At 36.6% G+C, this 25,129-nt stretch overlaps 2 protein-coding genes across 19 annotated transcripts in view; both read left to right on the forward strand.

Moving 5' to 3' along the window:
• The first annotated feature begins 241 nt into the window (after positions 1–241).
• Positions 242–18,616, forward strand: LOC121418789 (eukaryotic translation initiation factor 5-like). Of its 2 annotated transcripts, XM_041612903.1 has the most exons (11): positions 242–352; positions 465–669; positions 7,333–7,594; positions 7,868–7,949; positions 9,539–9,711; positions 11,131–11,352; positions 11,955–12,113; positions 14,678–14,839; positions 15,387–15,551; positions 16,127–16,243; positions 17,232–18,616. In XM_041612903.1, the coding sequence occupies exons 3-11, from the start codon at positions 7,523–7,525 to the stop codon at positions 17,349–17,351; spliced, it is 1,272 nt and encodes a 423-aa protein (XP_041468837.1). In that variant the 5' UTR covers positions 242–352; positions 465–669; positions 7,333–7,522; the 3' UTR covers positions 17,352–18,616. The 2 variants fall into 2 exon arrangements, with proteins under 2 accessions (XP_041468837.1, XP_041468838.1); XM_041612904.1 differs by lacking the exon at positions 465–669 and having other exon boundaries at positions 262–352.
• Positions 18,617–23,059: 4,443 nt separating this feature from the next.
• LOC121418790 (kinesin light chain) overlaps positions 23,060–25,129 on the forward strand; it is a 78,294-nt gene continuing 76,224 nt past the window's right edge. For all 17 annotated transcript variants that reach the window (XM_041612906.1, XM_041612913.1, XM_041612910.1 and 14 more), the window contains exon 1: positions 23,060–23,215. The gene's annotated coding sequence lies outside the window, so the exon portion shown is untranslated. The remainder of the gene's footprint in view (positions 23,216–25,129) is intronic.

The raw sequence follows: 25,129 nt of genomic DNA on the forward strand, positions 1-25,129 counted from the left end.
CTCTGCCAATTTTTTCTGGGGGGCACCTGGGGGGGACACCAAATCTCAGGGGGGCACGTGCCCCCCATGCCCCCCCCGTAGCTCTGCCCCCACGTCTCACCACCTCTCTAAATTATCCACGAAAAGGGACAAAAATATCTTGCCGAGGTTGAATGAAAGGTCTGTGGATTAAGACTAAGCCTTATGACGCAACTGTTGTAGTGCGTGGTGGATTGAGCTCTTAATTCTCGTACACGCAATTGCCAAAGATATTGCGCAAATGCGCTGCTAAATAGCCTAGATTTTTCCACGCATGTATTTTCTGTTGCGGCGTTTGTTGGCGAAAATTTTTACTGCTCTCTTGGAATGAGTGGTAAGAAATCCATTTTGAGTATCATTTATTCGCAGTATGATTTGAAGTATTTCATGCTCATGGATTTTCTGCAATTGAATTCTGTATTTCATTAATTTTTCATTCGTTACAGGTTGAGATTTCCACTTTACAAGCAAACGTCTGTCGATTGTTCATCGCCAATCAACACGAGTTCCATTGCCTTGGGCAGCAGCAGAGGTGCTGCGTTTTTGTGTAGCCTTTTCGTTTCAGCTGAAATTAAGCCATCTGGTCTTGCCAAATTTTCTTTCTAAACCTTCCACACCTCGTCGTGTTTATGTCTTTTTGCAATATAAACAGTAAGTATTCACAACACAACTTTATTCAAAGGACAGTTCCAATCCAACAACAAAATTTAGACATGAATAAGAGTCAAGACAGTCATGAAGAATTGGAACTTGGATTTGGAAGAGAGAAATAAAACAATTGAAGAATTGAGGCACTTTGCCATTTTAAAAGTTTTTCCTAATTTCACAAAATAGTTCAGGCCTATTTTCACATCCTGGTCGGTATGAAAATGAGGGGACTGATTAGCCATGCAGGAGGGTCCTAGAGAGTAAAATTAAAAATCATTTAGGATGGGGGGGGGGGGTCGGGTGTCCGGTCACTTTATCTTTTTGAAGCCTTTTTTGTCTGTGGATTACACAAAAAATATGAATCCATTACTTGTAATCATTTTCTAATTTGTTCTTTATAATATTTCCTAACATTTTGTACTAAAAATTGATGAAACTTCGCTGGGAAATTTTTTCTAAATGACAAATGTTCTAAAATTGATCGTCCGGACACAACCCGTCCGGATACACAACAACTGGGTATACTATGTATGCTCAGCTTAGTTTTTTGAAGCCAGGGATTCCATCCCATTTATCTACATGTATGATGGGGTGTCCAAACTTCTCGCACTTTTCAAAAATATTCATCAGGCTTAATTTTTTTCACAAAATATTCATAATTTATACAAAACCAATTTAAGAAATAGTTGCCACATTAACGGCAAGATCATAAACAAAATCATGGACGAAAATGTAAAGTGCATGTAGGTCAAGGGGTCTCGCCAGTATCGCAATCTCAAAATTCTATTCTGATCGGCGAATGCGGGCTGTGCTGGAAAACCGTTAAAAATAAGTGTGACCTAACTTCGCACACCAAAACTTTTGTGGAGATTTAAACAAAAACTCAAGCTCAAAAAGTGAAATTTTTATATCAGATTGTTGGCAAAATGCTATAGAATCGGTTAGTACCAAATTTAACTCACATTTTTGATGATTTCTGCTTGCAAAATGGTGATATCGTGATGCCTGTTGAGAATATCAGATTTCTTCAAAACGGGCGCTTGTGAAATATTTGCCGATCTTTTGCCAATATTTTCATTAATACTGAACTCATCCTAAGGAAACTTTCACCAAAGAGTAATTTTAGGTTGCTTTTCACGTTGATGATGTCAGATTTTAAGGATATTGGCTAGTTTTTAAAATAATGACCGTCCGCGAAGTATGGACACACCGCGAAGTTTGGACTCGCTGCCATACCACCAAAAAACCTGAAACTTTCACCCCCGAGATTTGTACTTTCCTTCTAAAAGATCTAGCCCTAAATCATGTAAATAGGATACAACTTAGCATTTCTATGCTATTGATTTCATTTTTAAACAAGAATTCATAAGAAAAATGAGAGAAGTATTATGAAAAGACGGGCGTCCATAATGTTGGCGAAGAACAATGAGAAACAAGGTGGCGGTGTAAACATCGAGCAAGTCTCCCCGTCTTTTCATAATATTTTTCACATTTTTAAAATGAATTCTTGTTTAAAAATAAAATTGATAGTGTAGAAATGTCCGAAATGAAGTTGTATCCCATTTACATGATTGAGCCTTTTTTGAGGGCTAGATCTTTTAGGAGGAAAGTAGAAATCTTGGGGGCGAAAGCTTCAGGTTTTTTGGCAGTACACGCAGATGAATGGGATGGAATCCCTGGCTCCGTGGAGAGTAAGCATATGTTGGTAATAATAATAATATGCAACATTTATATAGTGCTTAATACAAATGTTTCTAAGCGCTGCATACTATTACCCGGCTTAAGCACGGCTACCCTGATCTGGTGCAACGAGTATTCAAGGAATTCCTTCCTACCGGAAGTAAATCAATTCTACTCTCTAGAAGCCTCCTTGCTAGGACTGATGACACCACCCACTTACTATTTCTTTGAACTTCATTTTATAAAATGTGTAACACTACATGTGGCTTAATGACGTCACATGTAGGCATAGACTGATAAATCCGCTGTTTTGGAGGGGTTTTTCAGCATTTTCTGATTTTTTTTTTGTCCTACTACACAGACGGATGACGGCCATTGGGCTCATAATGGAGCAACCAACTGCCGGTTAACTACAGTGTCTATGGAGAAAGGGTGTTCTTTTGCACCCTCCATTACCCCTAAATTTTGCATTTTGACGAGGCAAAAAGAAGAAAAAGTAAAGATAAATTTATATCAAATACAATCAGCTGACCACCTTTCTGAAAAATATGCTTGAAAATAGCAAATTTTTATGACAAACAGATCGAGATCAGCCAGTGCCAGGTTCTTCGATCGCTTTTAGCTACAGCTGAGTGTACGGACGCGCCAGCAGATTGGCTGGTATGTTCGTATGCTCAACTTTTGCTGTGTTGACTGCGGATAGAAGAACCTAGCTGATTCTGATCTGTTATCAAAATTCGCTATTTTCTGGCATATTTTTCAGAAAGGTGGCAAGCTGAATTTATTTCATATGAATTTATCTCATTTCTTAAGACCCTTTTACCCCGTCAAGAAGCAAAATTTAGGAGTAATCGAGGAGGGTGCAAAAGCCTACCCTTTCCATAGATACGGTACTGTAGTTGCGCGGTGGTTGTTTGCTCCACCATTACGAACCCAGTGGCCGTCATCAGTCTATAAGCCAGTTCGTAGTTCCTTTCTGCGCATGATCAAAAGATTCTACGCATGATCAGGAGAAGGTCATTTGTACTAAAGTGACATGGTGCTTTAAAATCTAATGAGATAAGCACCAACTTTGATGTCTTGATTATTCATATATTCTTTTGAATTGTCGTTTTCATTTACATCCACAAAAAACAACAATGCTTCCACGAACGACTGGTATTTCAGTTTGTCAAGTACATTGTGCAACATGCTAAGATATGCATTCAAAGTAGGATTGCAACAAATACCTTCATTAAGTGTTCATTGGTGTGCTATTCTAGTCACCTGGTCTATTCAATTTCTTCATCCTGCTATGTAAGGCAAGCTTATGTAACATCTTGCTTTGAAAACTGCCTATCATGATGAAAGAAATGAAAGGTCATTTGACCAAAATTGCCCATGAAGTAACTACGAACTGGTCTACTGACGGAGGGGATGCTGAGCCAGACAAAGTCTCAGTGGAGCATATCCCTGACAGAAATAGACCTATTTATCAGTCTAATATAGGCCTAGCCTTTAGTCTATTTTGGTCCTCATTCAGATTGTTGAAAGTTTTATGAATTCCTCTCTGAGCATACATGTAGGCCTAATAACACTTTGTGGTGAACAGTGAAGTTGGTCCTTATTTTTAAATCTGTAAAAATTGAAATACTGTATTTACCTGGCCTAATGAAAATAAAGACTTAAAAAAATAAGCAAAATTTAACAGAAAAATCAAGCAAAAACACTGCAAAATTTTGATTGATTTTCAGCATTTTGCTTGTTTGATTTTTCTCTTGATCAAGTTCCAGACATTGCTGGAGAGTAGAGTATATTTGGAGAATGAATTGGATGAAAATTTTGCTCACAAATGCAAGTTATGGTATGGTCCCCCAAGTCTGTGCAGTCCCCCTTGTCTGCGTACTCCCCGGGGGGGCCACTTACGTTGACAAGTGGATACCATGCGCGACCAAAAAAACACGTAAAAAGGATGTCTTTTTCACGATAGGGCACGTTACGTACGTAACGTGATAAGGGTGTCAAAAACACAAAAATAATGAAAAAAGGGTATCTATTTCACTAGGAAAATTACGTGTTTAGGGTCGAAATTGTCGGGATGATAAAACAAAATTGAAGTGTTTTATACAGGATGTCCTTTTTGCCCCAACACTTCGTGTTTAGAGTCCGATTTGCGATTTGCGCGAGGTGTAGAAGGTGGGGTCGTACTAAACCAAATAAGGTAAGGCCGACGACTGAAGGACCCGTAACAAAACATTCCTGTACTTGTTTTAGGGGTTCATTTCAGGGAATATTTGCCAAGAGTATCGTTTTGTTTCCAATACTTGTTAAGGGTAGGGTTTCACATGCCAATACTTATTAAGGGGTGCATTTTCAGAATATGGAAATTACGTGTTTAGGGTGCTTTTCGAGACCCCATGGTCGCGCATGGTATCCACTCGTGAATGGAAGTGGCCCCCCCCCCCCCCGGGCATACTCACGTATTTGTGCAAATCTAGTAAAAGAAGATATACAACAGACCACAATTTTTTACCGACCAATGCAATACATAGAAAGGTGTTTATTAAAAAATCTGAATAAAAAAAGGTGGAAAAATAAGGAATTTTAGGCATTTCATGTGACAGCCTCAAAATGTGTCTTTTCTCCTCATAATCCCTGATTTGTGTGTAAAGTGAATGGGTGTGCAGCCATGGGACACCATTTTTTTGTTTGATCTCAAAATGACTAGTCCGGTTTTTTTCCAAGAAAATTGTATATTTCAATTTTTTAATGAGATTTTTGGCTCACTTATTAATGTTACAAACATTATCAACTAAAAATTGTTGTGAAATAAAAAGAAATTTATGTTAAATCTTAAGTTAAATAGTTAAGTGCGCAGACATGGGCCCACCTTCATATGTTAGATTGCTACTACATTGCTAGTGGCCTTGCTCAAACTGAAGTTACTCCCCAGAAGCGAAGGCTCCAGGCCTATTTATATTGCCCCTATTAAAATCATTTTCTAATAAGAGTGCATTTTGCATCATATATTTAGTCACACAGAGCCAGAGATCACAATGTAAAAAGGTCTGTAAAATCAATTTCCTACCAGGTACTGGTATACCCAGTTGTCTGCACAGGTTGTGTGTCCAGACAATCAATATTTTAAGCAGCCATTTGGAGAAATTAGCAAGCTAAATTTCATCATTTTTTAGTACAAAATGTTAGGCAATATCATAAAGAACAAATTAGATGATGATTGCAACTATGGAATTCATGATTTAGTGTAATCCAAAAACAATAATGAAGGCTTCAAAATTTTGCAGTGTCTTGACACCCAACAACCCATCCTACCATCAGTCTTGTCACCTTGTGAACATTCAATATGACCATTTCAAATGTTCATTATAAATTGTAACTTTTCTGTGAGAAACTTGTGTCCTTAGTTTTAAAGAATGGCAAGGGGAAAAAATTCTGTTTAAAACATGCATTTGATTAGACTGGCCATTGCTTTTACAAGATAATTAAAATAAACTTTTGGTTTGGATTGTCATGTAATTTGCACCTGCATCACTGCATGCATCACTACATGTAGTGTGTCATTGCATAATCACTTTAAATTACATTTTGCAAGATAGATGGCTGCAAGAAAATCAGCAAATCTTTACGCTACCATTCCTACTAGTAATTAATAGATCTAGAATTTCAGGTGGCAAAGTGAGATTATGATGAAAATTGTGTCAAACATTAGGAATGGTCATGTTGAACATTATACATAATATAGGTGTGGATGGTACTTATGGCCAGCAAGAAAGTGATTTTCCAGGCTTTGGGTGTGTGTGTGGTGATTGAGAGAGATAAGTTGTCAGGCGTTGTGGGGACTTGTCTGGCGTTGTAGAGACTTGTCTCTCACTAGCATGATTTGTACTCTCCAAAGAGTCTATAATAATCCTCAAGGCTATCCCAGCCTGGATTAAAATGTACATGGTTTGCAATAAATTTTAAGCAGATCTTGGCCGGATTTATTGGAATTAGAACCAGCTTCTGCCGATTAGTGAAAGTAGATGAAACCAAATATAGATTTATGAAATCATGAAGGGGTACAGATTGGTTTACAACTACAAGTGCATTTTTTATATATCAGAAAGTAAAGAAATTGAAAAAAAATATATATGTTTGAATATAAAATGTTTGTGAGGCTGTTAATCTCATACAAGGTCTCCCTGTAATACATGTATATTGGACATATGGTGATATAAACAACTATACGGCAATGGGCAATAGATTTATGCAGGATGTTTTGAATAGTAATGCCAGAAAGAAATTGAATATAATGTAGTAGAGTAAAATTTCCAACTCTGCCTTTCCCATTACAATGCCCGATCCAGTATTGGCTTCGAGGGGGGGGGGGGGTCACAAGAAAAACCACTTCAAAAATTACATCACTTCAATCAGACCTTTAGAAAAAAAAGAAAAACTTTTTTATTGTCACCTCTTAGAATTTTCATTTTTTTTTCTCATCCAGCGAGCATGGTAGCCTCACTAGTCACTAGCCTGGCCCATCCATCCCTTGGGATCTGCCATTATACCAAACTCCGAAAACATTGAAAATGATAAACTAAGACTTCATATTGCTGCATTTCAACCAACTTGGCTTTTGATGATGCATGGATATTGTCAGTCACCCTTTGTGCAGTTTTTGGAAAGCAAGCACATGTAGCAGACATGTGTGGCATCAAATTAAAATGTGTGGTCGGAAGGGAGGAAGACAGGAAGTACATGATCCTCACTGATATCCTGGAATACTAATTTAGTTCCAAAATTGATAAGATATTTTTAAAAACAATATACTGGCAGTTCACACAGTATGCTAATTCATAGTTAACTATATGCCAAAATTCTACAATATCAGTTTATTAAAGTTTTACGGAGGGTCTAAACTTTTATTTATTGCAACAATTGCAAGTGTGATTTATGTGTAAAATCTCATCTGACTCTTATACCCTTTACATGTATTTTATTTTACAGAACTACTGTCGGTGAGATTCACCTGTGCCCAGTGCCAAAGGCATCCATATAGAATACAAAAGCAACCCCCAGACAGGTTTATGTCTTCACAGGCGCATAATTTCACACATCCTTCACATCTGCGCTGTTCCAGGCGGACCAATAAAAACCAAATTCACAAAGCCAGTAGTAGAAGAAACGGGAGATCACAATGTCTCTCAATGTCAACAGAGCGGTCACTGACCAGTTCTACCGCTACAAGATGCCACGTCTCCTAGCCAAGGTATGTTGACCGAACGACAGAACATAGATGAAAAGGACAAATCATTCTGTAGTTGGTGTATTGTGTTTTAAAAGAAAGAATGCAGTTCATGTGCCAGTATCACAGGTCTGCTTAAATAATACATGTAAACTACCATTGGGGCTACTATCCTCAAATGCAAACTGTATTTTACTGTTTTGATTTTAGTGCTTTCCCTCTTATAGTGTAGTTTCTTGGTGCGATGATATGTAGCATCCTAATTATTTCTCTTACATTGATCCGTTTTGTTTTCAGGTTGAGGGAAGTGGGAATGGCATTAAAACTGTCATCATAAACATGGTGGAGATTGGCAAGTCCTTATGTAGACCACCTACATGTAAGTATCACATTCAGCAATGCGTAGATGATATCAATGTCCTGCTCAAACCTAGAAGGCACAGGTGAAGTGGAGAGGTGCAATAATCGGCTGATTTTGTTTTGAGTTGACCTTGAAAACGCTCAAAGTTAACAAGAGGGTTTCCTGAAACCACTGAGAAAATGTCGCAGCAAAACTGCCATAACTTTTGTAAATGACCATGAATCTGAGTGATGTTTTTATTTTTGGAAAGAAGAATGATTACTTTGACTGTTAATTAAGTTTTGTTGTTTGTGGAGTAAAAATAATAAAAAAATATGTCAAAAACTCTCCATGAAAAAAATGAAAAGAAGTAGTCTTAAAAAAATGCTTAAATTTCACATTTTTAAGTCTTTGGCATGAACGAGACTGAGATATGTCAGAAAGTAACTATTAAGGTAACTTTGTGTGAAAAATCACTTCATCATCATCTGTTAAAGTACAGTCCACCAGGTTACTTCTTGTAAACATGGGATACGGATATGTTTGGAAATAATTTTCACGCCGAGTCAGCCCACTGAAAAGGATGATGTCATCACCCAACTTCAGTCCCATATTTTTTTTGTCCTCACTTTTTTTTTGTTTGTTGGAGCAGTCAATGTTATAGCGTGCCACTCAAGGGTTCATTACATGCCGCCACTCACAGAAATATCAAGCCATAGAAGTCGTGTGTACGTAGCACTCGCAACCCACTAGTTATAAATCCAATTTGAGTGGTAGCGTGTGAGATCCCTATTGATATATCCAACAATTTGGCGAGAGTTTGGTTTTGCAGCGCATGTATTAGCAAGTTGACCAGTGAAATGAAGTTTTTTGTAAGCTTCATTTCATCACTGATCACGGTATTCGTATGTCAGTTAAGTAAAATACAGGGAACGAGAAAAGGAGAATTTCTATGCCTACCTTGTACTTTCATTCAGCTAGGTAAGTACAGTTTGAATGCATGTAAACACGACCCAGACGTACTGTGCGTTTGCTGGTATTCTAACTCCTTGTTATTTTGTGGAAGAACCTCATACATTCTGTTTCAAAATTTGTTTTAAAAGTGGGCTGCATATGAGTGTACATTGTACCATTCTCCATGTGGAATGGACTATTGCTGGTATGCAGTTTGTAAATATCAGTTATGTTATCCCAACAGCTCTGAATATGATGTGAACAAGTCATGGATAATCTTGTTTCTACTATTTTATACAGAGTACATGTACAGTGTAATCAAAATTCCATACAGTATTATTACAATACTAACAGTTAACTTGACTCCATATGGTATTTTTCATTATGAGGACATAATTAACAATACATGTATGTTAAACAGTATGCTTAAAGAAAATTCTTTTAAATGGAAAATGGTTGGGTACAGGAAGTCACATGTGGATTGAAAAAGATGTAATATACACCTGTATGTTTTTTTGTTACGCCATAAAATTTAAAAGTACCACAATGGTTTCAATTCGAAAATGTAGAATCCATGCAAATATTTACTTTGTTTTGATATCAACCACTTCAGTATTTGTAGAATGCATCTTTTATTTATACCAACTTCCTCTCATTGTATCTTTTGTGCACAGACCCTACAAAGTTTTTTGGCTGTGAGCTTGGTGCCCAAACCCAGTTTGATTTCAAGAATAATCGCTTCATTGTAAATGGCTCGCATGATGCTAACAAACTTCAGGACATGCTAGATGTCTTCATCAAAAAATATGTGCTGTGTCCCGAGTGTGACAATCCCGAAACCTTTCTGGTAAGACTAAGACACCTCTTCAAGTTCATTCTGACCCATAGTTGGTTTCAGTAATGATATATACCGTGGTGTAGCGGTTCTGACTCTCGCCTTGTAATCAGAGGGTCGTGTGTTCAAATCCCACCATGGCCTAGCGTCCTTTGGCAAGGCGTCAATCCACAATTTGCCACTCTCCACCCAGGTGTTCAATGGGTACCCGGTAGGATGCGAAAGCCTATGTAGTATGCCTAGCAATTGAGTCTTAGAACTCTGGTTGGAATGCTCCCCAGGGAGTGGAGAAGGTGCATACATTGTATGCAGGCATGCAAAGATCCGATGACCGGGGTAACATATCTGTAAAGCGCTTAGAGACGTTCCGATGTGTTAAGCGCTATATAAATGCGGAATATTATTATTGAGAATTTCATTTTGTAAAAATCCCTTGTACGTGTATTTCTTATGACTTAAAACGTGATTTCTCAGAAATAAAAAATTGATTTTACTAGTACATCAAGTGAGTTTATCATCTGACAAGTAATTTCCTATTGATTCTATGAGAGATATTTTTCGCCTTGAACCATGAAATAGTGGGAATTCATGTAATTTATATTATATGACGTAATGAGCAGCTGCTCCTAGGCGGCATCACAAAATAGAAAGGGTTTTAAATTCATAACTCTAGTTTTTGATGAATTTCAGTTAAACTTTCATACATTCTGTTCTCTAATTTTTCTGTTTTCATTTAGACTAACTTGATGTCAGGATAAACTTCCCATTTGACATTTTTATCTGGTCATTCCATCTGCCTTCATATTCCCTTGGCTTTTTTAAGGCCTGTACTTTGAAATTTGAAAGAGTGTTATGCCATATGTTAGTAAGGGATGAAAGATGCAAATAGGAAAATGATTTTGTGACTTTTTCCTAGAGTACGTATGTCATACAACCAATAGTATTATAATAAACAGGAATTCATTCTTGAAATTCTCCTGTATCTTTTTCAAATGATGAGTTTAATGCATTCACATAATGTCTAATATTGAGGCTGAGACGGTGAGTGCCCAGTTGTTTTGGTTAGCATGCATGTGTAAGTCTCCAGAATTATTTCTTGACTGTTTATAGCCAATATTTGGTGTTGATTATTTCAAATTTTAATTACTTGTGCACTTATTTTACCTTGATTTTGAGAGGGATGTATGTTTTAGTTTTAGTCGGTAAGACTTATGGGTGATATAAAATCACACTTGGGTTCTTATTTGATTGTGTTCTGTAATGCATTACTGTGCCATGCTCAGTAATGCTCAGGGGACATGTACTATGCCATATTTGTAAATGAGATTTGATGTAAAATGTCATACAGGTATTTCTTTTAGAACATTGTGATTTGGAGTTTTCGCATTTGTTAATTTTTTGTTGTTGGCCATGCCATTATAATTCCACCAGATTGTGAAGAAAGGCAACATTGGTCAGCGTTGTATTGCCTGCGGTCACGTGGGTATTGTGGACCTGCGTCATAAGCTGAGTACATTCATCATCAAGAACCCTCCTGAACATGACCCAAGGAGCGTTGGATCGTCAAAGACTGAACGCAAGGGGAAGAAGTCCCAGAGTAAACAACAGAATGGAGAGGGTGATGCCTGTCAAGAGGAGGAAGATGCGAACTTAGTAAGCATTTTCATTTCTTATGGGGTACTCAAGGCTGCAATAATAGAATGAACACTGAAACTTGAAATCACCCATTGTCTGTGTGTAATATGATGGTCTCAGAGTTCCATGTAGAGTTTAAAAGACTTATGAATTCAAAGGGAGAAGAGTCAAAAGCAGAATAGATGGCTGTCTTTGTGTGTAGCCCTTGCAGCTGCAACTAAATTATTAAAATATTTATTAATATCATCCGATAGCTTTGGGAAGTGTACAGGAAGCTTCTCCAAATTTACATGTAAATCAATGCCATTGACATGATTGCAATGGTAGGTAATCTCTTGATATTCACATGCTTTGTACATTTTGTGATTTTGGAAAGGCAATATTTGAATTTGGACTATTTGAAATATAGCCTTTGCTGAATACTTGAAGATGTTGAAACAGTGATGATTGCTTCCAAGATGCATTCTTGAGGGAAAATGTTTAGAAAATTTGTGCAAATTTGGTTTTAAGTGTAGTAGTATTCACATGGTGCTCTCAGCCGTATTATGTATCTTATGCATTGTGAGATGCATGATGTAGGTATTAGTCATGAAGGTATTTCTCTTGTTATGTCCATCTAGGATGATGGTGATGATGAGGAGTGGTCAGTTGATACCAGTGAAGAGGCTATCCGAGAGAGAATGGGAGACTTGAGCAGTGGTGCTAAGGGCTTGACCCTCAATGATGACTTGGAGAAGACGGGACAGGAGAGACTCGACATCTTCTATAAATTTGTAAAGGTAAACCCCCCAAGATTTATTATAATAACAAGTATGCAATAACTGTTAAAAGCTACTGAAACCTTTCAAACTGATTGGATGATAGTAAGTGAAAGAAACTGTTCATCTGTTAATATAAACAAGTCTGTATACTATTATTATTATTATTATTATTTTATTCGGCACTTAATCGAAAAGAAAACATGTACAATGCAAGATTGACAAATATTACAAAAATACAAATAGTGTTTAGACCTTTTCTCACCCAACCAGGTAGCCTGGGTAGGGAATAGGTCAACTTAATGGCCATGGCCCACAGGCCTTCCCTCCCACACCCGATTGGGTGAAAAAAGATCATTACATATAATACAGTTACGAAATATAAAACAGGTAGGTTGCACAAGAAAAGGAATCAACTTACGTTTAAACATAACAATAGAAAACCAGGAGGAACAAATATTTGATTAAAATAAAATAATTGTGCCAAAATTAGAAATCAGTTGAAGTAAATAACTTTATAACGCATGAGATAAAGGACGTAACAAAATCAGGATATTGGGAACCGTTTAGAAAATAAATAAATAAATAAATAAATAAAAATATAAAAAATAAAAAACTTGAAAATGTGTTGTGGACCATTTAGACATATTTTTATTGATATTTTAATCTAGCTGGAACTTTAGGATATCCCTCTTGAGGACACCCAAAATATGATTAATATTTCCTGAGACCATTTCAACTCTGCATTCATAGGGCAGGGTTTCCCATACTATGGGATATCTATGAATTGCAGTCTGATGGAGTCTCTCTGTTCTTGCCCTTAGGTGTACAAATCTAACGTCTACGTCAGAATGCCTTACACGTATTACAATATTATCTCTTGCGACTTCGCAAACTATCAAGCCATACAACAATTTAGCAAAAAAGGACACCATTAAGAAAATCCTCCGAGATTTTAACGTGTGCCATTTTAATAATCGCAAACGTTGGTCATATGGCATCTCTTGACGTCGCTGTCTGAGTATCATTCGTGTTGCCCTTCTCTGAATGTGCTCAAGCTTATCAATATGATTCTGAGTATAGACCATCCAAGCTGGCACTCCATAATCAAGGATGGGCAGCACAAGTGACTTGTATAATGTCAGAAGCGCTCGTGAAGAGAGGCCAGCCGACATACGGGTTAGGAGCCCAAGCATACGGTTACACCTTGAAACAACATGATTTACATGGTCATCCCAGTTCAACTGGGAATTGAGAAATACCCCCAAGTACTTGATACAACTGACCTGTTCAATTACCTCATCTTCTACCATGTAACTAGTGTTACCAACATTCTTTTTGCGAGGAGCAATTCTCATTGCTTTGGTTTTACTGGAATTCAACTGCATCTTGTTAAGACTACACCATGATACAACCCTATCTAGATCTTCCTGAAGAAATCTGGTCTCAGCTGGGTCTCTAATCAATCTATATATCAATGTATCATCTGCAAAAAGCAGGCAATGTGATTGGACAACTCTTACTAGATCATTGATAAACATATTAAACAATCTCGGACCCAGGACACTCCCTTGGGGTATACCAGAAGTAACAATTGCAGGATCTGAGCAAGAACCACGGTATTGCACAGCCTGGTAACGATTTGAGACAAATGACTTTATCCAATTCCACAGACTACCTTGTATATTGTAATTCTCAGAGAGCTTATTAAGAAGAATGTCGTGGGGCATGCGGTCGAAGGCCTTGCTAAAATCAAGGAACACAGTATCCATAATCGGGGTAGGAGATTTGTCAAGGGCAGTATACCATGTATGAGTTAGATTAATTAGCTGTGTTACACAGGACCTCTTTTGGCTAAACCCATGCTGGTTGGGGCTTATCAAACCATATGTTTCTAGATGTTCTCGAATCCTATTATCAATCAAAGTTTCCATCATTTTACACACGATGCTTGTCAAGGCAACTGGACGATAATTTGACACACTGTCTAGATGCACTACCAGATTTGTGGACAGGGATAATAAGAGCATCCTTCCATTGAGAAGGCAATTTACCAAGTGAAATTGAAATGTTGAATATTCTTTGTAATACAGGTTAGATACAATACAATAGGTTAGATGGTATCAAGTTATTTTCAGCAATCTTCCTGTACTTAGCAATGCATGAAAAAAATGTGCATGTAAAACATTTTGATTTTTCAACCGATTGAAAAAGAAATTGCTAACAATTTGACTTTTTAGTTAGGCAGGTAATTTGATTTTAGTTACAGACGAGAGTTCAGCCCATGCACACTTGTGTTAGTGCAGTCTGTTAATTTGATATAATGTAAAGTTAGCTGTAAAGAGGTTGTTTGATCATAACATGCTAAGTGAAGCAATATATGTGTTTAGAATTTCACCAGGGTCTCGTAACACAAAGGTTGGCGATTGTTCGCACGCTTGATTTTCACGATGGATTGTACATTGTAGTCAATGGAATCAACCTTAGAAAAATGTTCTACGATCATTGCTAAGTTTTGTGTTACGGGCCCCAGATTTGAATATAAAATTGTGTTAACCATTTTGTTTCATTGAATAACAATTTAGGCAAAGAAAGCAGGAGGTGACTTAAAGGGGTGCGACAAGGAGTTTTTGGTAGAAGCAGAGCGTCTTGACATAAAGGACAAAGGAGCTCTTATTTTAGCTGAACTTCTCCTTGATGAGCAAGTGTTGAAACAGCTCAAGCAGTATCAGTATCATTTCTTGAGGGTAAATACTGTTCATTATATTGCACTTTTACTGATTGGTGGTTATGTTAACATTGGATTTTTATTCTTTCATATTGGATTATTAAAAGCTGGTGGGTGATTCATAAAGCTGTTCGTAAGATGCACGACTGGTGATACTTTCTTGTGCTATGTGATTTCCCTATGTAATTGATTTATGACCTGTGAACATGTTCCAATCGTGCGTAGAGGCGTGCGTAACTTAATGAACCACTTTATGAAACACCCACAAGATATAAGTCAGTTATATCTAATAAAGCTCTGTATATGCAAAAGTGACCCTGGCACTAGCATTTTTTTTTATTCCAACCAATCAATTCAAATCATAGGTTGTTGTTTTTTTGTATAAAGAGTTTAATTTAAACTTATCTTAAATCAAATGCGAATCCTAAATGGACACTGATGATTGTTTAAAAATTAAGTTTTGTTTGATATTCTGAGCCGCAGCCGATTCCCACTCTTTTTTAAACTCTCCCCAGTCCACCTCTTGGTGAACAACAAATAAATGAATTTAATTTTTTAAATTTCAGTTTTTGAATGACAATCCTAAGGGTCAGAAGTATTTCCTTGGAGGTATTGAACAGCTGATCGCTCTACATGCCAAGGTTCTGGTTCCTAAGGTACCTTCAATCTTCAAGGCTGTCTATGATCTTGACCTTGTCGATGAAGAGGTCATCCTAACCTGGGCTGCAAAGGTAAGCTTACGTCTACTGTTTGGAATGGACTCCTCTCAGAAACCATAGAAGAACCTCAGGTTTTTAGATTTAAGGGTTTACGTTTTAAGCTTCGTTCCTCATAATCTAGACTGCTCTCTCTGGCAAACCTCCTTTGCAAATCTTCCTCTGAGTATTTGAGATTCAATCAACCAGGTACTAAAAGATCTGTCAAGTAACTCACATTTTTAGTTACAACAGTTGAAAACTTAGGCTATATTTCTTGTCTTTCTTTAAAAAAATCTATCATGTACTTTATCTGCCAGTCAATTGTTTGCAATTTTATTGTATTCATTACTTAAAGCCCCCCCCTCTAAAAAAAACAAATGTTTACAAATCACCAAATAAAAATAGTTATCAAAATTAAGTATATCATAACACTATTAATATATTGTGTTAGAAATTGTATAATAGTTCTACCTTTTCAATAAGATTAACATTCTTTTTAAAGTATCTTAATTTCTCTTCATGCCACCATTCTATCATTTATGAAAGTACTTGACTATTGCAATGGATCTATGCATCCTGAATTAGTGGTATTTTGTTTGTTCTTTTAGCCATCCAAGAAGTATGTTTCAAAGGAGATAATGCAACAGATTCATGAGAAAGCAGCTCCTTTCATCAAATGGCTCAAAGAGGCAGAAGAAGAAGAGTCCAGTGAGGATGAAGTCGTGGTTAGTATTTCTTGTGATATTCTTAGTTCTTTGACATCTCTTTCAAACAGGCAGTAAAAACGCAAATAATAATGTAAAGGAAATCCTGCTTTTGCATCATAAAGAACACAATTTTTGTCTTGCCTGCATAGCAGAGCGAGGCTATAGGCACCACTTTTCCGATGGCGGCAGCAACGCCATCAATGTTGAAATCTTAACAAAGGTTGAATTTTTCAGATTTCCCCATAAATTAAAAAGTATGTGCAACTATTTCATGATACAATGAGTTGGGCAATCGTTAAAAATCTTAGAAGTATTCACTGCACATCTGCTTTACAAAGCTCTATTTTTTCAAACCTTATATCTGGAAAAAAATTTGAAAACAAAAAGAGATCACTTACAAGCTAGCAGTCTTTGAGTTTAGCGTATTTGTGCCTGCACCTCAAGAAATATTGATCACGATCTGAATGGCTCTTAGTTTTGGCATTTAACCAAAGACTGCCTGTGATAAAACCACAAGTAAACTTAAAATTTTTGAAAATACAAGTCTCCCTGCATGTGCAGTAAAGTATACTATTGTTTATGACACAAGTAAACACATATGGTTCTGTTTGTTTTTGAAATGCCAAATAAATAATAAATAATAATAATCATAATATTATCCCAGCCATGGCGTAATTTCCTTCAGCAAGAAATTAATCCACAATGTGCTGCACTCAACCCAGGTGAGGTAAATGGGTACTGGTAGGAAGTAATTCCTTAAAAAGCTGTGTGCGCTATGAACGCCTAGCTTAGCCGGGTAATATAGGAGCGCCTTGAGCACCTAACAAGGTGGATATGTGCACGATATTAATACCCTATATTATTATAATAATAGTAATAATAATGTCATGGAAACAACGCTTCCTGTCCTTTTGATTAATTTTTGTACTGTTTCTTTTTTATAGTATTGAGATTCCTTTTATTCTTCATTTCATTGGAATATTGATTGTTTGATATCTGTTTACAGGTTGCTTTCAGTAACCGTGGAGGAGCTGGTCTCAAGGTGGAGAGTGCTCAACCAAACAAGACACCTGCTGCTCCACCACCTGCAAAGGAAGAAGATGACCTTGACATCGATGATATCTAAATACCGTCTCTACTGTGTACATTGTCAAAAAACTGTCTTTATTATACACATCTGCATACCAGTAACCATCTTCTCACAAGTTTAGATATGTTCTATTTTCTGGCTTTCACTAGAAAGGGGATGATTTTGTGCTATGGTAAGTGTGTTATCTCCGGGTATTTTGTGGTGGAATTTTATTTTAGTCGTAGGTTGCACAGTGAAATCAGTATGATCCACAACAAGAATGGATGCATTTGCTTTCTTATGCTATTAAAGGCATTTTTCTCATTTTCATGGTAAATATACAGTTCATATTATATTAAAATACATTATGGGTAGATGTAAGTTAAGTTTGATGACCTATCAACGTGTGATTATATTGTTGCTACCATTCAATGACAAAAAAAGGTAGAAATAAATTGAAAATAAATGATGAAATGGATGGTATTTTAAAATCAGAAAATGATTATTTGACTTGTGAGTCCAAAATAGTTCATATTGGAGACTGATTCTATGGATCTTAATTTTTGTTTTTCAATATAGTAAGATCAAACTTCGGAATTGTTTTTATAATCTATTGTGCACTAATTGTTGAATTTATTGTTGCAAAGCATGCTTTGAAATTTAAAAAAACAAACAGCCAATTATTGAAACCTCAGAGCATACCACTTAATACATTGTGTAGGAAATGTACATTGTAGAAATGCTACTGTCATAGTCCTATTGGATATATATCACTCAGTATATTATTCCATTTTCAAGGTAACTGAAATTTTGTCATATATCAGCTTGTCATTTGTTGTTTATGTAATGCATATCAGAGATATAAATGTTACTACTTTTCTTCTGCAAAGGTGGTTATGCTGCCTATAATTGTTATATCTTTTATAGGGTCAAATATTTAAGTGGATGGGTGAATGAAGTGAACTGTTTGGAGGGGGGAGGAGTGTTACAGTTGTCAAAAGTTTACTTGATATCAAGAAATGAATTCAAGGATCAAAATCTTATACAGTAGGACCTTGTATTGCTTCTTATCAAGACAATCAAACCATTGAATATTATAGATATTACCGAAACAAATTAAAATTATAACTTCTTGGAAAACTACATCGTATTTTGCTTATTGCTTTCCATGTTTGTTGAAATGGAATAGTCATTCTAAAGTTGTTGTATTTTGTGCAAACCTTTTACTGTGGAATACAAGCTGAGAATGTCTTGTTCATGAGTATTGTTATTGCATGCTACTCATATCTATTAAAATGCAGATGAATTGTGTCATAAACTAATTATTTATGCATTACATTGTCCTTATTTCTCGTTTCAGTCCAAAATATTCATATCTGTTGTATTGTTAAAACGATGACCAGTGTCCTTGTACAACTGCAAATTCCAAATATTGTCAAGTACTTGAAGGAACCTATGTCTAAATGCACTTTTGTGGACTAACTCTTTTTTTTTTCTTCTGTTATTGGTTTTCATAAAATAACAGTAACAAACAATATAGGCTGACAATAATTTCAAGGCTATTTAAACACATTAACAAGCTGAATTATCTCAACTCTTGACATGAAATAAGTTGTGACAAAGTGATGTCATTATGATATCATGAATTACATGGAGTTGGTGTTACCTTGGACATTGAAGTGCTTATTTGCATCTTTGTTCACAGAAAAGAGGTGATTTGCCTTGCCATGTCTGAAAGCAATGTTGCTAAGCTTTTGTTACGTATAAGGCTTTAAAAAGACCAGAAATGATTGAATCACCATCACTCTTGTCATATTTGATGGTAGAAAGCTTATTGGGAGGGGTCTTGGTACAGTGAAAGCAGACCTCTCAACCACTCTGATTTTGGAGGAAAGAATACTAATTTCAACCATTCAGGGGAGCGTTTCATCAACATTTATGTCCAACAAGTCAGATCCGACAACTTTCCCCGATCCTGATTGGCTGAGAGGTACTGTTGCTATGGTAATTGTTGGATCAAACAGGACTTGTCGGATAAAATCCTTTCATGAAACGCTCACCTGACCTCTTGTTCCAAAATGATTCTTCTTGAGAACCTAATTTAAAATCCTATGTGAAGTACTGTTTTTCCCAATTTTTGTGTAAAACCATTCTTTTTTCCAGTTACATACATTGAGAGGTCTGTTGGAGGTATATCAACGCTAAAGTATGTAGAAGTATTTCAATCGTTGGCATGAGTTGGCCCTAACGTAAGATAAATTTACTTTATTAAAATAGCATTGTTTTCAGAATACACAGTATGGCCAGTTTCAGGAACCGTGCCAATGTGCTAGTAACTTTCAACATTACTTGTTGCAAAGTTAAAAGGGAAAGTTCATCCTTACATCAAGTTTGTTTAAAAGCCTGAATGTTTGATCAATCTTCTAAAAGATGATAGTGTAATGGTTTTATAAGTTTGGATTGTGGGACATCATATGTGATAAGCTCTCTCATATGTCATGTGATATAAGTGCAATTTTCTCTGCTCTTGAAATTGATTTTACCTGATGTGTAATTCTGCCATCTGCCAATGAAATTGTGCATAAAATAATGTACACATTGGTGCCTAAGCATGACATTCAGTCGTACTTGAGTCTTGTCGATAGTCAACAACTTTCTTGACCACAGCTTTTTGGTATTTGGTTATAGATGATGGTGATGATAGTGATGGTAAAGATGATGATGGTAATGATAGTGATGGTAAAGATGATGGTAATGATAGTGATGGTAAAGATGATGATGGTAATGATAGTGATGGTAAAGATGATGATGGTAATGATAGTGATGGTAAAGATGATGGTAATGATAGTGATGGTAAAGATGATGATGGTAATGATAGTGATGGTAAACATGATGATGGTAATGATAGTGATGGTAAACATGATGGTAATGATAGTGATGGTAAAGATGATGATGGTAATGATAGTGATGGTAAAGATGATGATGGTAATGATAGTGATGGTAAAGATGATAATGGTAATGATAGTGATGGTAAAGATGATGATGGTAATGATAGTGATGGTAAAGATGATGATGGTAATGATAGTGATGGTAAACATGATAATGGTAATGATAGTGATGGTAAAGATGATGGTAATGATAGTGATGGTAAAGATGATGATGGTAATGATAGTGATGGTAAAGATGATGATGGTAATGATAGTGATGGTAAAGATGATGATGGTAATGATAGTGATGGTAAACATGATGGTAATGATAGTGATGGTAAAGATGATGATGGTAATGATAGTGATGGTAAAGATGATGATGGTAATGATAGTGATGGTAAACATGATAATGGTAATGATAGTGATGGTAAAGATGATGGTAATGATAGTGATGGTAAAGATGGTGATGGTAATGATAGTGATGGTAAAGATGATGATGGTAATGATAGTGATGGTAAAGATGATGATGGTAATGATAGTGATGGTAAAGATGATGGTAATGATAGTGATGGTAAAGATGATGATGGTAATGATAGTGATGGTAAAGATGATGATGGTAATGATAGTGATGGTAAAGATGATGATGGTAATGATAGTGATGGTAAAGATGATGATGGTAATGATAGTGATGGTAAAGATGATGATGGTAATGATAGTGATGGTAAAGATGATGATGGTAATGATAGTGATGGTAAAGATGATGATGGTAATGATAGTGATGGTAAAGATGATGATGGTAATGATAGTGATGGTAAAGATGATGATGGTAATGATAGTGATGGTAAAGATGATGATGGTAATGATAGTGATGGTAAACATGATGATGGTAATGATAGTGATGGTAAAGATGATGATGGTAATGATAGTGATGGTAAAGATGATGATGGTAATGATAAAATTGTGATGGTGACGACAGTGATGACAATGGTGATGCTGAAGATGGTGATGTTGATGATGAAAGTGATGTTGATGATAGTGATGTTGATGACAATGAGTGTGATAGTGATGGCAATGGTGAATAATGAAAGAGAAGGTAATGGTCTTTGGTGATGGTGATTTGCAGGATTGTGGTAGTGGCGGTAGCCCGGGGGGGCACTTCCATTCACGAGTGGATACCATGCGTGACCATGGGGTCTCGAAAAGCACCCTAAACATGTAATTTCCATATTCTGAAAATGCACCCCCTAACAAGTATTGTCGTGTGAAACCCTACCCGTAACAAGTATTGGAAACAAAACGATACTCTTGGCAAATATTCCCTAAAATGAACCCCTAAACAAGTACAGGAATGTTTTATTGTTACGAGTCCTTCGGTCGTCGGCTTTACCTTATTTGGTTTAGTACGATCCCACCTTCTACACCTCGCGCAAATCGGACTCTAAACACGAAGTTTTGGGGCAAAAAGGACATCCTTTATAGAACATTTTAATTTTGTTTTATCATCCCCGCAAATTCGACACTAAACACGTAATTTTCCTAGCCAAATAGATACCCTTTTTTCATTATTTTTGTGTTTTTGACACCCTTATCACGTTACGTACGTAACGTGCCCTATCGTGAAAAAGACATCCTTTTTACATGTTTTTTTGGTCGCGCATGGTATCCACTCGTCAATGTAAGTGGCCCCCCCCCCCCCCGGGGGCGGTAGAAATATGATAAAAAAGACATAAGGTCAACAACAAAAAAGAAAAAAAAGGGGGGGGGGACTTATGCCTTCTGTGGATGATTGATGGTATGTATGTAGTTATTAATGTAGAAATAATATTGGTCTAAAAAGCACCATATGTTACCCTGAATTTACAAACATTAAAAAAAATTATCAATTATTCAAAATGAAGTTTGATTTCTGTTAGTCAAATAATGATGATAAATGATAATCTGGTTAATTATAATACACTTAAAACATGCATTATACATATATAAGCGCTTACAGATTTATTACTACCCCATGTTATAATTCGTCATCATCCGTGAAAGTACAGTCCACGAGATTGGTGTATCATCATGCTTGTAGAATTGTGCAGGAGTATGTACAGTGCTGTGGAAGATCTATTCTACTTCCAGGGGCCGCGGAACCGGGGGGGATTCAGCCCCCCACTTTTTTCCAAAACCGTGTACAAAAACGTAAAAATGACCATATAATGTGATTTTTAGCATGGACAGCCCCCCCCCCCACTTTTGGCTCAGCCCCCCCCCCACTTTGAAAACCGTTTCGCGGCCCCTGTTTGCAGTTAAAAAGAATCAGCGTGGTCTTAGCGCAACAGGATTTTCTGCACCTTGGCCTTGAAGCTGGATACTGAAGAGCAGTTAACTGTCATGACAATTACCCAAGTTGGAACAATTTTCCAGAGACCCTGATTGAAGGGACACCAGAAAGAATTGCAACAAGTTATTTTGTTGATTGAATAATAAGAACAATAATTAAATATTTTTTTTTAAAGATCATAAAAAGTAATATTGGAAGGAAGGAAAGAGATAAATGTTAGTATCTTGGTTGGTATTTGATTTGTTCAGTACTACTGCTTGATGTCATCTGAGCAAATTTAACCTTACTACCTTAAACATGGCAATTGTTTAAGTAAATTGTTGGTGTTTTGGATGTCAGTTTTCATTTTAATGTTCTTTCCCCATTTTCAATAATCCAAAAATAAAATGAGATTCGTATTTGCATGAGCTCTTCACTCACATCTTGGTGGCCATTCAATTGTTCACAGCAACCTCTTTTGACGAAAATTTGGCAATGCACACACCCATTCGTTCATAATGTAATTCATGCAGGAATACCGTACCGGCGCATATATCAACGTTGGCAATATCGGGAAACCGAAGACAGATGTCGATCTTGTTGTGACCACAGAATGTGAAATATCTTTCTTTATTTCATCCTTTTTATCACCATGCCTGAAGAATCAATGAAGTACAACAATCAAGAAAGTAAGTGTTATATATTCAAACAATTTGGCCAAATTGATTGCAAATAATGTTGCTGCGAAAGCGGATGGGCAGATATTTAATGAACGTCTCTGGCTGCCCGTGTGGCTCTCTGCGATTGATAACTGTGCCTGGCTGTGTGAGCTGTGCGATGGAAAAGTTAGATCTAAGTTTATCTGCTGTAAAAATGTATTGAAGTGTATCTCTAACGTTAGATCTATTAATTACCGAACACATGAAATTATTAAAAATCATACCAGACATTTTCATACAAATTTCTCTTCGAAATTAAGGTGACTTCAAATATACATCTGCAGTCATTGACATTGTGCAGAAAATAGTGTAAAACTTTGCTGAGCTGCAGCAATTTTTTTTATTGTGTGAATGAGAATGAGGTCTAACGTTAATTGAACTGAGAGTTGAGGAGGCGTTGGAAAGTATGGTAAGGTCCCCTAAGTTTGAGCAGTCCCCCTTGTCTGCGCATACGCGTATCTGCACCATTCAAGTAAAAGAAGATAATGAGCACAAACTTAAAAAAAGTAGAAAGATATTCATTAAAAATAATCGGACTCAAGATGGTGCCCATTTTTGGACATTTCATGTGACGGCCTCAAAATGCACAGAGCTACCTAACCCAGGGCCAGGGGGCTCCCGGCCGCGTAGTGGTCGGGAGCCCAGGATCGTACATGCAATTTGGCATACTCACCTGACAAGCGTGAAGTATGGTCAAAATAATTCTCCGAATAAATAGTTGAAACAGAAATCAAGTACTTACCACGATTATATGGATGATGGTCTAATGAGTGGCAGTTTTTCTGACATCTGGGCACAGACTGGAACCTCAAAAAACGAAAAGTTCTCTCCTTATACCCCCGTCTCGATTGGCCATTTTTGTTATGAATTGTAACAAAATGGCCGATCGAGACAGGGGTAGAAGGGGGTGGGGGGAGCATGGGCCGGATGTGCCCCTATCTGGATCTGTCATTGATGGCGATGATGATGATTGTGATGATATACATGTAGGGAGTGAAGAAGGGGGCACAAGGGAAGCGCAGTTGAAGAATTCCTCTTTTCCAGAATCTATCCCTTGTAATCAAGATATTCATTTCAAATTTGTTTGAACTTTTTTGAAAAACGAACTGTCAAAATGTTGAAAGTGAATTGATTCTAAATTTATGAAATTACTGACACTATTTTTTGTACCCCCTCCCCTTCTTGGGAGTCCTTTATTTACACAGTTGTACATGTACATGTAGATGAGAATAGCCAAGGGTATGGCTATGTGATGGAAGCTGGAAGGGATGCAGGTCGCTGATAGGGGTTAAGACTGAGGATTCCAGTTTTGGGCACTGCATTAATTAAAAGCTGTCCACCATTGAATCTGACAATGAAGTTTAGAACTAGTGCAATCTGGGCAATTTTTTTTCTTAAAAAAATGCTCTTAAAAAAACAAATATCTTTTGCATTTCTAGGAAATAGGAGTTGAAATTGTCCTCCTATTCCCCTACCCTCAACACTTCTATTATTTCCCCTAGATGTTTTATACACAACATCAATGGCAATTTATAAGTAAATTTCATTGATGCAGGCCTACAGGTGCTCGATGGCATCAAACATCTACGGTACTTTGAAATTAATCTAACTCAGGCTTCTTAAAAAACAATTTTTGATCAAAAAATGAAAATAAAGTTTCTTTCGAAAATTTGTGTTACAACCGTAACTGGTACATATTCTTTCAGAAACAAATTAATGTGTATTACAGAGCTTGCGGCAGTTTTAAAATGTCTACATTTGTTGGTTTATTCTAGTGACTTTGTGTCATTTTAAAAATATTTATTAATATTTTGTTTATTTGGTAATACATACATTGTGAACCAAAACGGACCAAAGTTTTAGGGAAAAACATTGAACCCGCTG

The sequence above is a fragment of the Lytechinus variegatus genome, chromosome 7 (assembly GCF_018143015.1).
Source record: "Lytechinus variegatus isolate NC3 chromosome 7, Lvar_3.0, whole genome shotgun sequence".
NCBI classification, from domain to species: domain Eukaryota; kingdom Metazoa; phylum Echinodermata; class Echinoidea; order Temnopleuroida; family Toxopneustidae; genus Lytechinus; species Lytechinus variegatus.